At 36.6% G+C, this 18,114-nt stretch overlaps 1 protein-coding gene and 1 long non-coding RNA gene across 5 annotated transcripts; both read right to left on the bottom strand.

Annotated features, from left to right (window-relative positions):
* Window positions 1-4,510: 4,510 nt before the first annotated feature.
* On the bottom strand, window positions 4,511-6,134 carry LOC130496116 (uncharacterized). The gene is made up of 3 exons (XR_008935145.1): window positions 5,832-6,134; window positions 5,086-5,171; window positions 4,511-4,992 (listed from the first exon to the last, which is right to left on the bottom strand). It is a non-coding gene; the product is annotated as an uncharacterized LOC130496116 (long non-coding RNA).
* Window positions 6,135-7,036: 902 nt separating this feature from the next.
* LOC108824995 (transcription factor HHO6) lies at window positions 7,037-17,856 on the bottom strand. Of its 4 annotated transcripts, none has more exons than XM_056987901.1 (11): window positions 17,408-17,856; window positions 17,134-17,321; window positions 16,788-17,052; window positions 16,621-16,697; window positions 12,568-16,541; window positions 12,373-12,491; window positions 12,229-12,270; window positions 12,112-12,153; window positions 11,961-12,006; window positions 11,764-11,858; window positions 7,037-7,741 (listed from the first exon to the last, which is right to left on the bottom strand). In XM_056987901.1, the coding sequence occupies exons 1-5, from the start codon at window positions 17,589-17,591 to the stop codon at window positions 16,281-16,283; spliced, it is 975 nt and encodes a 324-aa protein (XP_056843881.1). In that variant the 5' UTR covers window positions 17,592-17,856; the 3' UTR covers window positions 7,037-7,741; window positions 11,764-11,858; window positions 11,961-12,006; window positions 12,112-12,153; window positions 12,229-12,270; window positions 12,373-12,491; window positions 12,568-16,280. The 4 variants fall into 4 exon arrangements, with proteins under 4 accessions (XP_056843881.1, XP_056843888.1, XP_018453875.1 ...); XM_056987908.1 differs by having other exon boundaries at window positions 7,037-7,275; XM_018598373.2 differs by having other exon boundaries at window positions 11,764-12,006.
* Window positions 17,857-18,114: the final 258 nt, after the last annotated feature.

Genomic DNA, 18,114 nt, shown 5'->3' with positions numbered 1-18,114 from the left:
TAGTGGAGACATAACCTCATTCTTTTATTTTATTGACTACTATCCCTTCAAATAAGTGTTATGGGAGTAATGTATTTTTTTACTTTGATTATTTTTCATTTGATGAATTGTGTACTCCATTTTTTACTCTTCATGTGGATTTATATTGTATTTAAATTTAAAATTGTTAGTAATATATGAGTTTTGATTAGAGACAATGTGTCTCATAACTATTGAATAAAGAAGTCGGGTGAGTTTTAGATAATTTATTAGATAGAATAACTTTAGATCTATGCTTTCTATCATTCATTTTATCTTACAATTGTTCTAAAGTTTTTCTCAAAATTTGGGCAAAATTGTTTTTTTTTTTGTCACATTTATTGTTGTTGGTTTTCCCAACTATTTTTGAAATAAAATTTTAGTTAATGGAGTATTATCTATTGATTGTGGAATTGCGTGATTTTTATAATATTTCTTCAACTTGGGTTCTCTAACCTTAAAAAGAAAAAAATCCACAAAGATACACTACTTTCAAAAACAAAATTGTTTGCATTTGTTTAATGAAACTTGAAAAAAAATCGTAAATGGATTTCAATATTTTGTTTTATAAATTTTCCCTATTTATTATTCAAATTTAAGAATATAAAACAATTTACGTTTTTTTAATGAATTCATGAGTAGATGTATGTTTGCATAATGCATCAGGGCAAGAAGAAGAAAATCAAAAATCTTCCACTACCAAACAAGAAACTGTTTATATTTTTAGACAATTTCTATGTGACTGAAACTTTACTGATATGGCTGGTACACGTATCCAACTTTTTTTTTGGAACGCTCATGTATCCAAATTTTAAATGATACTAGAGTTTTTTTTCGCACTTCGCGCGGATTGTGCATATTAATGTTGAATTTGCTTTTTATAGTTTTTGTTTATGTAAATTATTTTGTTTTCCTTTTATCTAATTTAATTTTAAATTTGTAGTAGTCATTTTTTGTTAAGTTAAATTTATCTGATTGTTTTTATTGGTAACGATGAGATGTTTTTGGTTTTTTTTTTTGCTTCTTGTTATTGTAAAAAGGTTTAGTATTCCAATTGAAAATATAATATACTTGTAAATTTGTAGGTTAAATATAATTTGATCGAAAAATATAATTTCACATTCATTCAAAAGAAAAAAATATTCTTGATTGTTCGGATCAATATTGATTTGCAAAATTTTTCTCGATCTTCTTCTCTTACACATCTTTACACATGTTTGATCCCAAAACAATGGAGCAGTAAAATTATAAGAGCAAAAAAAAATTATTCTTTTTCTAAACAGAGTCTTGGATGCATAAACATCCAGTCACACCTAATATATTTTGAAATAAGATAAAAGACTATCTCGATGTGACACCTTCCAAAACTCAATGGTTTAATCGTTTGTTGGAAGCAGAAATAATGAACAATTTGCAGGCTGACACCATCTAAACCTGTTGATTTTCTCTTCTTTTCCAAAGTACTGAGATAGTCAAACTAAATGAGAATGGAGAGCAAGCTAATTTTGTAGCACAAGCAATATACTTATTCGTAAGTGAAATCTGGGGGTATGGTTTAAGTGTACCTCTGATTCATGACTAAAATTCTGTTGTATATCAAAACTGAGGATGCATAACTGCATAATCCATTTGCTAAACATCATTCCTAGACACCATGCTGAACATAACTAACACCAATGCATTAAAGAAGAAACCATTTTTTGATGACCTTTGTAGTAAATATTGCATAAGAAATATGCACATCTTAAGTATTTGTCCTCCCAAAAAAGTACTCGCCCCCATAGTCACCAGTTGCAAGATGGTCTCTACTTTTATCAAATTCACTAGTTTAAAAGATGGCTGAAAATGCTGAAAATTAGATGTTGGCAATTTACTTGGTTTGACATGTGAGTATGAGATTAACGTATAAATCTTGGAATATCAGAAGCAAGGCGATGTCCGGATCTGAGATAAACCTTTTTACTGGACCGACATTTATCAGTTTTTGATAAAGTGTTCTCTTAGTATCTCAACGACCGACCCACATTCTTACAATTAAGTAGTCTTTTATTCATTTTTACGTCATTATACCTCACTTCAGTCTTTTATTTATTCATAATTAACTCAAGAAAATATGTTATTACTCATTTCAAATTTGTAATAATAGTGTTTTTGAGTGATTCCATATTATAATGAAATTTTATTAACGAACTACATTGAATTCCTAAGTATTTAAAACATGATTTACAAACACAAAATATAGTGACAAACACCAAATCAAGTGACTACATTGAAAATAAATTTGATTGAATTACTTAAAATAAAGATGTATTATTTGTCTTCAAGTAACAAAAATCAGTATATGAATAAACAGTAAAGAAACAAATAACTACGAAATAGGACCGGACAAAATATTTAACGGAATCAATCCGTATACAAAGCATAAAATCTAAAGTAAATTGATCATATGTAGAGCAGCATGAGTCAGCATCTATGGTTCAAGTGACTCACTCCAAGTGAGGCACAAAGCATATATATCAACCATAACAATAATCTTCTTATATTCAATCTTATTGCTGCAATGTAAACAAACCTCAACTTCTTCAATGACTGAGATCTTAAATAAGAAGATACTATCTTCAGAGAGATTAAGTCAATCAATATAAGGAGTTCATTCTTGCTTCTATCAGGCAATGTTAGGTGGAGAGGACGATGATGAATTCAATAGTGATCCCAAGATTCAAGCAAACCATTCTAAGTGCACCTACCAAAAACAGAAACCTCAAAAAATTAAGTATTTGTTTTGATTGATATCAATAAGAAAACCAAGTTTTGTTATTCTTACATTGCTTAAAGCAAGGAATTAGGGTGATGTTTATAAGATTATTGTAGCCTTGAGGATATTTACAGTTGTGTACTCGAGACGGAACCATCTCACCTTAACGTTTGTGTTATGTTCCTTGAGATACATCCCTGCACCTGTTATGTACCAGCAGTGCCCATCCCAGAATAAAGTCTTCCACCAGTGGGTTTCCATATCTCAGGTCCAGTAGCCTCAAAGTGGACTATGTTGAACAATTCAAAAGTCATAACCAGAAATAAACAGATTTTATCAAAAGCACTACTAAACTCATAAGCATTACCTTTGGGTTGGTATCATTCTCAAACTGTTTGTTTGTTGGAGCACGTAGCCAATGGCTGTCTTGGCATTAATCTGTCCGGCCTTTGTGATAGCGCTTTTTATGCCCTTAGTAGGGTCAGTTAAAGCCAACTCAACTCTGAGTGATTCTTCTCTCTACACTCATTGAACCTGGCATACTAGTAAAAAGTTTGAAGTCCTTGGAAGCTGCCGTGAGTGCTACCTAGGCCTGGGCACTATTACTTGATACCCGAGTTATACTTGCTACTTAATTCGGCTTGGTTTGAATAAACAAGTACTTACTACAATCAAGTCGAGTAACAAGTAAGCGAAATTTATTACTTGTAAGTATAAGTCGAGTAGCAAATATATTATTAACTAGGGTAAACCCGTCTTACGGGCGGACGAATGAATAAACTAACAATACAAATTTGAAATTCTAATTTAATTTTAACTGAAAATACAATTAAGATTCATAATTGTTTTGCAACAATCTTAGCTATGTATTTTAAAGTTTATTTTAGAAATTATCAACTTATCGAATTGTAGTAAAATTTTTAAAATAATTATTTAATTCCTGTCAGAGTTTCTTTTAGTTTAACTATGCCAATAAGACACACAGTTTTTTAAAATTACAGAAACTATGAAACATTAGATATTTATTAAAGTTTATGTTTATATTAAAACATTTACTAAATGTTATTTTTAAATCGTTATTTTCAATTTCTCTTATTATGTTCATCTCTGACGGTTAAAATTGTTTGATGTTATGTTATTCAACTTCAAAAATTTTGCATAATTCAATAATTTTGTTATTATATTTGTTATATCTTGTTAGTTTTCATTTCTCTTAGAATTTTCTGATTATGTATTAATCATTGATTGTTGTTTCATCATTTTTAAATTGATTTTTCAAAGCTAAGTTTTATGACTAAAAATGAAAAAGTCAACGGTATAGTGCATTTTAAGAATTTTTAACTCTCAAGTCAAGAGTTATAGTGCATGTCGACAGTTCTTGAATTGATTTTTAACTCTCATGTAAGCTTGTTGTTACTAAGGGACCAACTTGACTGTAAACCAAATCAGACAACTCACCCTTAACAGCTGGACTTATGCTTATTTCTCGACTAAGTTTGATAAAACATGAACACTTATGGTGATGATAAAATTGACCTTCATTACATTTACACGAAGCTGCCTGTGTAATTTGTAAAACATTTTTTTGTTTGTCTTTTTCTTTTTTTTTCTTACTGATATGACCATCTTTTATCTATGACATTTGAGAACAGCCACTTTATTATAAGCTTAATTAACAGCAATAGATTCCATGAATAAAATTATCGATAAGAAGTGGAAACTAAGAAGCCTTTGAAGTTGTTCAAAAAAAAGCCTTTGAAATAGAAGTGAGAACAATATAAAAGAATCATGTTTAAATTCTTCATTTTGATTCTGAGCTTTCTAGTGACCTATGATGCTTTTGGATGTACCTATATCTCGTGCTATCAGCAGTCTGTTCTGCTTTCACCTAGTTTACAACTTAGAAAATCAGAGACAGTGGAACTTGTTAACATCTGCATCACCCGTGCCTTTACACTTCTTCATCCCCTTCTCCAAAGCTTTTTCTATAAACTTTATGAACCAATTTCCAGCTTCTTTTTCTATCTCTTTAGTCAACTTCATTGTATTCCTAACCCGGAAGGAGGAGCAACTGATGGTTTCCTCTTCTCATCGTTTGATCTGATCAACAGACAAATCATTGGTATAGTGCATTTTAAGAATTTTTCGAACCAGTCTTGAACCGGTGTCGTAAAGTCGCGAGCATGTGAACCATTGACGGTGGCAGACATGAGGGTCAACTGAAACAAATGTAAAAAATCAAAATCCACAAATCTTTTAAGAAAACAAATTCAAAATCAAGAAAGTAAAATCTTAAATAATCCACAACCGACCTTAAAAAATCTGGAAAGTTCATAGAAGAAACTTATGATGAACTGGCGAGGATATCCTGGAGGAGACAAAGTAGTGTGGTCGCTTCCTGAAAGGTTTGAATAAACAAGTACTTACTACAATCAAGTCGAGTAACAAGTAAGCGAAATTTATTACTTGTAAGTATAAGTCGAGTAGCAAATATATTATTAATTTTAACTACTTGGCTTGTTACTTGTTCTGTTATTTATTATATACTAAACACAGATCCGTGCCGTGCGCAGATATTGTTTTTGTCAAATTTTTGTTAAAAATATTCAGATTAGATCTGGCCATTTTGTTTTTGGTTTCGGTTCTAAAGGTTTAGGATCCGTTCGGGGATTTAAAAATTTTGGTTCGCTTCCTTTTTTTTGGGTATTTGGTTCAAGTAACCAAGTTCAATGCCTATCTTTATTTTGTCTTTAGCTATTATTTAAAACAGTTAATAACTTATGCTTGAAAGCTCGTATGTTTATATGAAGTTTTTTTTGGATATCAAGTATTTCATATTTAACTTCAAGTAGTCAAGGAAAACAGGTTAAGTAATTGAGAAGATCAAGTATCAAATCAAATCAAGTAAAAGACAAAATCAAGTAATAAACCAAGTCAAGTAGTTTACAAGTATCCAAAAAATTTACGAGTACTTGATATAGCGAGTACTTGTTCAGAACGGGTCAAGTAAAAGAAACAAATACAAATACTTAAACAAACCAAGTCGGGTAACAAGTACCTCAAAAGTGCCGGGTACTTGCCCCGTGCTCATGACTAGTGCTAACCCATCTTCGATGTTTCCACTTGTTGGCTCAATCAGGACACCCTAAAAGAAGAAACTAAAAAGTCAGAGACATTGAACAAAGAAAACTATGGTGGTAGTGCGAAAGAATCAAGCATTGAATTGAAATCTCCTGGTTTTAGAAGACCATTTTTCTCTGCATCAAAAATCATGCTAAAATCAATCAAAAATAATAAATCACAAAAAAACAGATCAAAGTTTTGGACAAAAGAAGATATCTGTGTTTGACACTGGAGCAAGGTTCCATCACCTCAAATTTAGCAGCGACACGATTCTGATACATTAATGGAGTGTTCACAATCAACTGTGGAAAGTAACTAGAATCAGTCATTAAATGAACATGGAACAAAAGTCTCACTTTATTGTTGGAAATGAACAGTTGAAAATCTAGAGAGCTTACTTGGTCAAATCTTTAGCTAGTGAAGAGGCCATGATTCCAAGGAAGCTTCACTCCTTAATTCAGAACGATAACGTTAAGACCCAATCACCCCAGTTTTACAACCTGTGCTGTTTATGTCCGCTCGGATCAACATGCAATAATATCATTGAAGTCTCTTCTCAGGATTCATGTTCGTTATTGGTTAGATTGGGATTGTTATGCTTGATTTGGCGCTTGATAAGAGAAAAGCGAAGAGCCAGAAAGCTTATGGTACTGCTGGAATTTCCTTCATTGTGAGCTCTTATGTGATGCGTATGCTCTTCATCTGAACATGAATGAAAGGAAAAAAACTCAAGAGAAGATGAGGTTATATTTTGCTGTAGTGGTGTGAGGAATATTCATTGGCTTATATATAGAAAGATAGAGAAGCTGAAAAGAGGGTCGATAGATTGTTACTGTAATTAAGGCGCCATTGATAGTTGAAGATAGTGTAACGGAGATGGGTTTCCGGTAACTGAAAGTAGGTGAAGGGAAAGAGTCAGGCGGCCAAAGAAGAAGTGAAAGGGAAAAGCATACTTACTGTTGGACTATTATTTTGTTATATTGTATGTTTAATATTGGACTATAATTTTTCGAAGAAGTTAATCAAACTAAATAAATTGGACGATTACATTTAAAAATTAATTTATAAATCATGATGAGTAGATGGTGCTGACGTGGCAATCTTCAAGATGCTAATTTGATAATTTTTTGTACTGAGATGGACAGCTTAAAAAACCTCGCTCATTCCCTTTTATATATTGGTATACATTTTGTGATTATAAAGTTTCAAACATAGCTCTCATTTTTTTTAAAAGCCCAAGAACGTACATATAACAAATTTGGTTTTTACCACCGAAGAAAACTAATTAAATATAATTCCATATGGTCGTTAACATCATTGTGAGGCTTTGGTGCCTCTTGGGCCATCTGGTGGGCTTATCATGGGCTTCGGTTTTGGACCTGAAAACAAGACATCAAGATATTAGTCTAAAAAAGAAAATTTCCTTTTAGTTCTAGGATCAAATCGTTTTTTCCTTTTTTCTATCTAGGAGAACCTATGATCTACTTGTATAAATAGAGGTCTCATCTCTTCTTGTTAGATACAACACAGAAACAATAATCTCTCATAGAACACGCAACTAGTGCGAGGCTTGTAATCTTTTCGATTCATAGTGATATTGAGTTTACTCCGGTTTGGAGTTAGACTTGCCAAACATATCAGTTCCGTTTTGATTCGATTATTACAAAGAGAAAGCCAAAGTCGATTCTCTACAAGTGGTATCAGAGCTTAGGCTAAACTAGATCCAAGTACAGAGATTCGAAGTCAAGATTCAATAAACAAGCAAGGAGAATTCTTATCTGGTGTGGTGAAGAATACTCGGCTCGTTGGTGATTGAAGCTTGACGGAGCGGCGTGTTGCGACAACCTGCAAACAAAGAAACAACAGTTTACGGGTTACTAGAAAGATGGAAGCAACTTTAAAAAAATTTGAAGTCGAGAAATTCGATGGGAAAGGTGACTTTGGTCTATGGAAATACAAGATGCTATGTCAGCTAGAGATCTTTGGTTTGGGGTCTGTTCTTAAGGAGAAAACTCCTTCTACGGATGGTGAAGGTGATGAAGAACAGAAGGATGTTAAACCTGATCCTAAGGAGCAAGACAAGGAGTTGCGTACCAAGAATCTGATCAGTATGTGCCTATCTGATCTTATTCTACGGAAGGTTATGAATGAGCCTACATCACTGGATATGTGGAAGGCTCTAGAAGCAGAGTATCAGACCAAGACGTTACCAAATCGAATCTACATGAAGCAGAGATATGCAGGTTTCAGAATGGAAGAACACAAATCCATTGAGGAAAATCTGGATGTGTTTCTGAAACTTGTGGCTGATCTAGCAAGTCTGGATATTAAAATCAGTGAAGAAGATCAAGCAATACAGATCTTAACCAGTCTACCAAAGCAATATGAATCTCTCGTTGATGCTTTAAAATACGGCAGCGGAAAAGAGACCTTAACGGTCCGTGATGTTACAAGTTCTGCTTATTCTCAGGAAGTAGAATTAAGGGAGAAGGGACTTCTTAACAAGTCTAAAAGTAACTCGGAGGGGCTGTTCGCTGGAAACGATAGAGGAAGGGGTGACAAGAAGAACAACAAGACTTGGAGAGCTAGATCAAAGAGCAGAAACAGATCACAATCAAAACCTAAATTCTCTAAAGAATGTTGGACGTGTGGCAAGGAGGGACACTTTAAAAAGCAGTGTCCCGAGAGAAAGAAGCCGGCAAATTCGGTCAACATTGCTGAAGAGAAGGAGCAACCATTGGTATTAGTGGCGAGCCAGCAAGCTACTAAAGAGGAATGGGTACTTGATTCGGGATGTACGTTCCATATCACTCCAAATAAGAATGTCTTATTTGATCTTGAAGACATAGAAGGAGGGAAGGTTTTGATGGGCAATAACACAGTCAGCGAGGTCTAAGGGATCGGGAAGATCAGAATTATGAATGATGATGGATCAAGTGTGATTCTCACCGACGTACATTACATGCCGACCATGGGAAGAAACCTTATTTCCTACGGTTCATTGGAGAAGATGGGATGCAGATACGAAGGAAAAGACTTCATGGTGCAGTTTTACAAAGGAGAGAAGAAGGTTATTTCTGGGAAATACTGTGATGGTCTATACTACTTGCAAGGTACAGTATTGAGTGGTGAAGCTGCAGTCGCAAGGCCTGATATCGACTTGACTAAGAGGTGGCACTCTAGACTCGGACACATGAGTCTAAAAGGTATGAATATTTTAGTTAAGGAGGGACATCTAAACGAGAAAGACGTGACGACGTTAGAGTTTTGCGAGAATTGCGTCCTTGGCAAAGCACACAAGTTGAGCTTTCCAAAGGGCAAGCACACGTCTAAGGAAGTTTTAGAATACATCCACTCAGATATGTGGGGTTCACCTTCGGTGGTTGAGAGTCTCGCAGGATGCTATTATTTCCTTACATTCATCGACGATTTTTCTAGGAAAGTTTGGATCTATTTCCTGAGATCAAAAGATGAAGTGTTCCAGAATTTCAAAGAGTGGAAAACTAGCGTGGAGACAAAGACAGGAAAGAAGGTGAAATGTCTTAGGACGGACAACGGATTGAAATTCTGCAATACACAGATGGATACATTGTGTAAGGAGGCAGGGATTAAAAGACACAGAACGTGCAACTATACTCCACAACAAAACGGAGTATCAGAACGCATGAACCGTACGATCATGGAGAAGGTTAGGTGTATGTTGACAGAGGCAGGCTTAGAGGAGAAGTTCTGGGCGGAAGCGGCTTCTACAGCTGTCTACTTAATCAACCGATCTCCTAGTACAGCTATAAATTTCAAACTACCAGAAGAGGTGTGGTCAGGAACAAGAGTTGACCTAAGCCACCTAAGAAGGTTCGGATGTACCGCTTATGTACACGTGACTCAAGCCAAAACCAGTCCAAGAGCGATGAAAGGAGTTTTCATGGGATATCCAACGGGGACTAAAGGTTATCGACTCTGGTTACCAGAAGAATTAAGATGTACGGTGAGCAGGAACGTGATCTTCAACGAAGAAGAGATGTTTAAAGACGTCGAAGAAACCAACGAGAAGAAAAAGAAAAAGAAGACGGTGACGTTCAGTCCGGTGTTGGTTCAAGGACCTTCAAACCCAGCTAGTGACGCAGATACAGAGGATACAGTTCAAGGTGGAGTTTCTCCCACATCAGAAAACTCGAAACCTGAATCCTCGAGTTCAGAAAGTGAAGAAGAAGCCGTGGAAGCTGAACACGAAAATCTGGATAATTATATTCTTGCTAGAGACAGAATCAGAAGAGAAGTGAAGAAGCCTTCTAGGTTTGATGATTCAGACTGCGTGGCTTATGCTCTAGCTATAGCAGAAGAGATGAATATGGACGAGCCTAAGTCATATTTAGAAGCAAGAAGAAGTAAAAGCTGGAAGTTATGGAACCAGGGAATGCAAGAAGAGATGGATTCGTTGGAGAAAAACCAGACTTGGAAGCTGGTTGAAAAACCAGAGAAAAAGAAAATTATTGGCAGCAAGTGGGTTTTCAAGTTCAAAGAAGGCATTCCGGGAGTCGAGAAGCCGAGATACAAAGCTAGGTTAGTAGCTAAAGGGTTTTCACAAGTCGAGGGGATTGATTACACGGAGGTGTTTGCACCAGTGGTGAAGCACGTGTCAATCAGAATTATGTTGTCACTTATTGCAAATTATGATCTTGATTTGGAACAACTAGACGTGAAAACGGCTTTCTTATACGGTACGTTGGACGAAGTGATTTATATGGCACAGCCAGAAGGGTTCGTCGAGAAGGGAAAAGAAGATCAAGTTTGTCTCCTGTTAAAATCCCTTTACGGATTAAAACAGTCACCAAGACAATGGAATAGGAGATTTGATAGTTTCATGAAGGAACAGGGCTTCTACAGGAGCGCTTACGATCCTTGCGTCTACATGAAAGGCTCAGATTTATCTCATATGGTTTATCTCTTGATCTATGTCGATGACATGCTAATAGCGTCTAAGGATTCTAAGGAGATTAAAAGAATCAAAGACAGCTTGAAGAGAGAGTTTGAGATGAAGGACCTTGGAGCAGCTTCAAGAATACTTGGGATGGATATAATTAGAGATCGGGCCAAAGGAACTCTAAGGCTATCGCAGGGAAAGTATTTACAGAAGGTGCTGGAGACTTTTAACATGGTCGAGAGCAAGGCGGTGGTTACACCTATTGGACCACAGTTTAAGCTCAAGAGTTTGACGAAGGAAGAAGAGTACGAGGAAACGAGGTTCATGAACGTGATACCATACGCATCAGCCATTGGGAGTTTAATGTATGCGATGGTGGGTTCTAGACCTGACCTATGCTTCGCAGTGGGCTTGATCAGCCGCTACATGAGCAAGCCAGGAAGACAACATTGGGAAGCTGTTAAGTGGGTGATGAGATACCTTAAAGGAGCTCTAGGTTCAGACCTAATGTTTACTAAAAGAGAAGACTTTAAGGTACAGGGATTCTGTGACGCAGACTACGCTACTGATTTGGATAGGAGAAGATCCATTACCGGATATGTATTTCAAGTCGGAGGCAACACAATAAGCTGGAGATCTGGTCTCCAACATATCGTAGCTCTATCAACGACAGAATCGGAGTATATGGCTTTAGCCGAAGCTTTCAAAGAGGCATTATGGCTTAAGGGTTTTGTTAGTGAATTGGGGTTCAAGCAAGATGATGTGAGAGTGTTTTCAGATTCTCAAAGTGCTATACACCTAGCTAAGAATGGCGGGTTCCATGAAAGGACTAAGCATATAGACACTAGACTACACTTTATGAGAGACGTAATTGAGGCTGGCGACGTTACGGTTCACAAGATTCACACATCTATCAACCCGGCGGATTTCCTAACTAAGTGTGTACCTGGACAGAAGTTTGAGACATGCTTGGAGATCCTCAAGGTTCTGCCTTAGTAGGTCTCGTGTGGCTGCAGGTGACAAGGCTGTCGACTCGTTCACCTCGCGGAAAGGCCACAAAATAAAATATCAGTTTCAGGAAAAGCAAATTGATGGTTCGACAGGGAGTTATTAAAGCTTGAAAAGATGAATTCAGAAGTTTACCTTTGAAGAATGGTGGTTGTAGACATGAGTCGTCTATATAAGGAACCTGCAAAATTATTCAGGAATACTAGTCAAGAATTATTTATGCAGAAGTTTAAACTTCAACAGAAGCTGGAAAAACCATTACAAAAGGGAGAATCAGATGTTTTACCTGAAGACGTGTGGTTGCGGCAAGGAAGCGTTTGCAACAAAGCTGTGAATACAAGGTTATCAATTCACAGGTTTAAAGCTCTTAAAAGGAATTGGAGAAACAATTTTATTTGATCACCTTACGGAAGTGACGATGGTGAAGAGACGTCAACACCATGAGCTGTAAAACAAGGAGATGTTTAATAATTCAGCAAAGAAATCTTCCACTACAGGTTTTCAAATGGAGCTAGGACACGTACTTAAGAAAAGTCAAAGAAGATACCTTTGGTCTTTGACGAGTCTGGTTTAGTTTTCAAAGGTATCGTGAGGTAAGCAAAAGGAATTTTGCCACTGGAAAATCACGAAGGTTAAAGGTCTGGATGGATTCATCAAAAGCATAAGCTGGAAAATAAATTAAAATCAAAGGTTAGGGTTTGTTCAAAGTCTAAGGAAACAGACGAGAGAGAGCAAACGGGACCTGAGATATTAATGGCGGAAGCGGTGGAAACTATCGCAGGTGAAGACGAACGGCGGCGAAGTCGTGTTCGTGTTCGGTTCACAGGGAATCGGAGAGAGAGAGAGGTTACAGCGGGGGCGAGAGAGAGAAGCAAGGATCGGAGATAGCATGCAACTCCGGTGAAGCGGCGTCGAGGAACGGTCGTCGGAGAAGACGATCGGTGAGATCGTCGAAGCTTCTCTTCGCCAAAGGAAGAATAAGAGAGACGGAGAAGTCGATGAAATGTCCCAAAGAGTCAAGGTGGAGAATGTGAGGCTTTGGTGCCTCTTGGGCCATCTGGTGGGCTTATCATGGGCTTCGGTTTTGGACCTGAAAACAAGACATCAAGATATTAGTCTAAAAAAAGGAAATTTCCTTTTAGTTCTAGGATCAAATCGTTTTTTCCTTTTTTCTATCTAAGAGAACCTATGATCTACTTGTATAAATAGGGGTCTCATCTCTTCTTGTTAGATACAACACAGAAACAATAATCTCTCATAGAACACGCAACTAGTGCGAGGCTTGTAATCTTTTCGATTCATAGTGATATTGAGTTTACTCCGGTTTGGAGTTAGACTTGCCAAACATATCGGTTCCATTTTGATTCGATTATTACAAAGAGAAAGCCAAGGTCGATTCTCTACAATCATTCACGGCGGTTGCTCTTCTTTTGAGGTTCTAAACTTGAATGGATTACTTGTGCAGTGTTTCGGTTCTGAGTCTTCTGACCCTTGCTTAACTGATAATCACATCAATGGAAGTCTACCAGAAGTATTTGTCAATGGCATCAAAGTCTATGATTTTGGTTAGTGAACTTCCCATTTGTGATACTCAAATCTTTATAAAAACGGATCCTTACCTCCACAGAGTAGAAAAGACTGCTACACTTGTCAATATAAAACATGAAGAGAAACAAACACGCTTATGGATCTCTTTATATAGTGTATCATTTTTTCTTCATATATTGAGCAAGAACAACCCGCTTTGAGAATATTGAGCCACCATACATACAATGCACATCACTCTGGATTAGAGGGTCGAGGAAGTGACTCAATGGCAGTAAATACACGTCTTTGATAGTTTCTCTCATAGAATAAATCATATAATAAATCAAGTGATCTTGCTATAATGAAAATTCCTTCAGATGGTTTATGTACTTTCGGCAGCACAGTTTTTTCGGGGTAAAGAGGATACCAGAGATTGCCAAATGTGGAACAATGACAGAGCATGATTCTATGACTTATAGACTGATAATCACTAGCTGCTTGGCTTGTTCATGCTTTTCTGGTCAATGAAATCAATCCAAAAATCCAATTTCTTTGGTCTTTTATGAGAATCAAGAACCGGATCAGATTTCTTATGGCAGGAGTAACTCAGCAAAATATAGATGAGCTATCTGCCTTTCCTTTTGAGTCTGTAAATCTTCCTGTGAGACAAGAAAGATGACGGTGAATGACTATCTTCCTCTCATAGAAAAGATCAGATCAAGGATAAGCTCGTGCACGGGAAGGTTTCTTCCCTTTGCGGGAAGAATGCAGCTCATTCATTCAGTAATAACGAGTTTGGCGAATTTCTGGTTAGCTGCCTTTAGGCTTCATGCATCTTGTCTTAACGAGATTGAAAGATTATGTTCTGATTTCTTGTGGTCAGGGCCTTCTTTGACCACTAAGAAAGCTAAGATTGCTTGGGTTGATGTATGTAAACCAAAGGATGAAGGGGGATTAGGCATTAGAACCTTAAAAGAGATGAATAATGTATGCATCCTGAAGCTAATTTGGAGACTTCTGTCTTCAAAGAAATCATTATGGGTGAGATGGATTCAAGTTTATCTGATCCGTAAGGGTTCTCTTTGGACAGTAAGGGATGAAACTCAGGCTGGCTCGTGGATGTGGGGGAAAATCTTGAAATATAGAGAAATGGCAAAGCAGTTTTATCAAGTGCAAGTGAGGAATGGGAAATCAACCTCACTTTGGCAGGATAAATGGTCTTCGTTGGGTTGTCTTTTGGATGTTATTGGAACGGGAGGCTATATTGATATGGGTATTTGGAAATATGTTATGGTGGAAGATGGAGCCACCCATCGTAGAAGGAGACATCGAAACTCAATACTCAATCAGGTTGAAAATGAAAAAGTGGAAGGATGAAGCATCAACAGAGGAAGATATTAGTATGTGGAGAAGCAAGGATGATAAGTTCAAAAACAAAACTTCAACGAAGTCAACTTGGGAATTGCTGAGAGCAAGGAACTAAGTGTGCTTGGAGAAAAGGGATATGGTTTTGATTTGCAACACCAAAATTTGCTTTTCTCACTTGGATAGCTACTCGGAATAGACTATCCACTGGTGATCAGATGTTGAAGTGGGGAGGATCTACTAATTCTGCCTGCTCTTTATGTGATGATCCATTGGAAACCAGGAATCACCTATTCTTTGAATGCAGATTCTCAGCAGCAGTGTGGGAGAATCTTGCAAAAGGAGTAATGGGTAATACTTTCACGTGTAGTTGGAGTGAGATAGTAGAGTTGATATCTACTGGTCGGAACAATACAAAGCTTTTCACGTTGAGATATATATTTCAAACAATCATTCATGGATCCTAGAATCATGGAGAGGAAAAGACATGGTGAAAAGCCTTTGACTACTACAACACTGATCAGAATCATGGAGAGGAAAATTATAAACAGGTTTGCATCAGTTCAAAGAATGGATCACGCACAGTTGGAGGATGGCCTTAGTTTCTGGTTCTCAACAAGACCAGCCTAAAGTCTATAGATGAGCTTAGCTCAGAAATTTATATATAAAATCTTTCTTTCGTGTGCAGTATTATAATGATGTAAATCAAAGGGATTTTTTTATTGAATAAAATTTAACATTCATTTAAAAAAAGGTGATATAATAATCTCGGCAACTTTTGCCCTTAGTATCTATACATTTTGGAATCTTGGTTAGTGTACTTTGAGATGTGTTAGTTCGTTTGAACTGTACTCCAAGAGAATGCACTGGCCAAAGATTTTTTGAAAGTGGAAACAGTAACTAGTTTTCTTGAGCTTCAAGAAATCCATTAATCTTTATCAACCATGCTAAATAATGTGGCCGATTTCCCCTCTTTTGCAATCAGTTTCGCTACAGCACCCGCTGCTCTAGCTAATTGTCCACCCTTTAAAAACGTTATATACAAACCCTTTATCAAAAAAAAGAAAAAGAAAAACGTTAAATACTTATCTAGTTGATTGAATGAACGAACGACGCCATGATTAGGGGAACGTTGAAAAACATAATTTTAAACCACATTTAAAAAGAAATAAACAAAATTCAAAGCATATCTTTCGGTCGAAGGCATATATGAATCTGAATAAAAAACAACACATGCCTATGTCCCTCCTAGTTCTATTATTATGCTTCCCAAATGCAGAAATCCCAGCATGCAACTAATAATATATATAAACAAAAATAATATGATGAAACAAAAAAAAAGATTATTACAAGCGTAATACCTCAATTAAAACCCAACCAAAAATGCCGTACACAAAAAAAATTTGAACCATCCTCACTCTTTTGCTCTCTCACTTTCTTTATATATCCTTTCTATAATTATTGTTCTCATTCACTACTACTAGCAATAGTAGTGAAGTGAATCTTAAGTAACAAAAACTAAAATCAAGAAATTGGTTCTTGATTTTGAGATTTATGGAGATTTTAATCTCTCCCAATCTGAAAGCTCTCTGATTTAGCATCTTCAGTATCTTCCATGCTACTATCTCCACCTGTAGTAGTAGTTGTTGTACAAGGTAAGTGCAATGGACCTTGGGGAGAATCTGACTGCGAGTTGCTTCTCTTTGATGATTCTCCTCCTTCTTCTTCATCTTGTGATGATGAATTCCACAGATTAAACCCTAAAACAACTACTGATTGTTTCTCCGGATTTGAATTAGACTTCCTGATATGTAACCGGTACTTCTACATAAATAACATAAAAAAATGTAAAGATGGGTTCTTAGTAACAGGCCTCAACTTTTGTTTTTTTTAGCTACGTTACCTGTAAATGACTCTTCACTTCATCATTGGTTAAGCCTTCTTCTTGCATATGCTCTCTAATTTGCTTAGGAGTTGCAACTGTAAACTCAAAAAAAAAAAAAAAAAGATTGTAACACATTCTGTTTTAAAACTTCAAGAACAAGAAGATGGGTGGTCATGTCTTTGTACCTCCAGGACCACCGAGCTGTTGCAATGCATCAACAAAACGGCGATGCAACTCAGGAGTCCAACACCTTCTTTGCTTCCGCAACAACGCTTGCTGCTGAAGATATGGTGGTGGCTGTGGCACAGAGACGTTAGAGGTAAAGCCAATCCCTTTACTTCTTCCTCCATTAACCATCGAGCAAGAAGCCAAACCGAGTCCTAAACCGGTTTCTACCTCTGGAGTCTTCATGCCAGGATTCAACAGACCATAAGGTTTTTCCTCGTTTCTCTGAAACAATTAAGACCAAACCAACTCAAACCTTTGTCCTGGAATCATCCAAAATGAAATCTCAATGTCAGAAACTCTTACCTCAACATCTAGTTTGTTGTTCGTGTCTGAGAATCTTCCGTTTGGGATGTGATCATCTTCTCTCCATAGCTCAAGCTTCTTCTCCTCTCTTTTCAGCAATAGACCATCTCCAGAGATGAAATCTCTCAACAATGGCTGAGTGTCCATCTCTGAGCATCTCTTGCTCTCCTCCTTCAAATATGAAATCGCTGCAAAAACAAAAAAAAAACAGAGTTTCAGCATCTGCCAAATCAAATTCTGATGATCATAATTGGGAAGATGAGATCAAACAAACCATCGTTTAAGATCTGCAAACAAAGAGGAAGATCAAGATCACTGCCTTGGATCTTCATCTTCTCTTCTTCAAGCTTTTCAACATTCATGATCTTATAAGCTTTTGTCGGAAACCCATAGATCGTTGTCGGTATCGAAGTGGGTCTTCTTGATCCTAGACTAAGCTCATCTCCTAACGAACCCATCTTCCTCCCGATAAATTAAATTCGATCTTTTAAGTTAAAAGTCTCGATCTTTAAACTTGGAAAGAAAAACTTGTCATGACAAAAACCCTGTCGAGAGTGAGCTGTAAGAAACCTGAGAAGAGATCTGTTTGAACCGATTTTATAGAAAGAGACGGTGGAATGTTTAGAGAGAGAGGTGATGATGATGAAAGAAGAAGAGGAGGATTGAAGGAAGGGGAACAGTAGAGAAGATTCTGTATATTGTTGTGGGGTATCTTTTTATTTTTATTTTTTTTTAGATTTCAAAAAAATCTAAAAACTCTTCGCTTCGTCGCGTATCTCTCACATTCCTTATCCCTCCTCCCACTCGCTCTATTTCGAGTTTTATATCTTACTCGCGCGACTTGACTCGGTCTCTTTTTCTTCATACCAAACTCGTGATTTTTCTCAATGCTTATTATTATGATGATCTCCATTTACCTTTTTAACATTCACATTCCATTTTCTTAAAACTAGTGCCTTCAAACCTGATTATAGGACCTGT

This window comes from Raphanus sativus, chromosome 1 (genome assembly GCF_000801105.2).
Source record: "Raphanus sativus cultivar WK10039 chromosome 1, ASM80110v3, whole genome shotgun sequence".
Taxonomy (NCBI): domain Eukaryota; kingdom Viridiplantae; phylum Streptophyta; class Magnoliopsida; order Brassicales; family Brassicaceae; genus Raphanus; species Raphanus sativus.
This window is presented reverse-complemented; position numbering and strand designations above follow the sequence as displayed.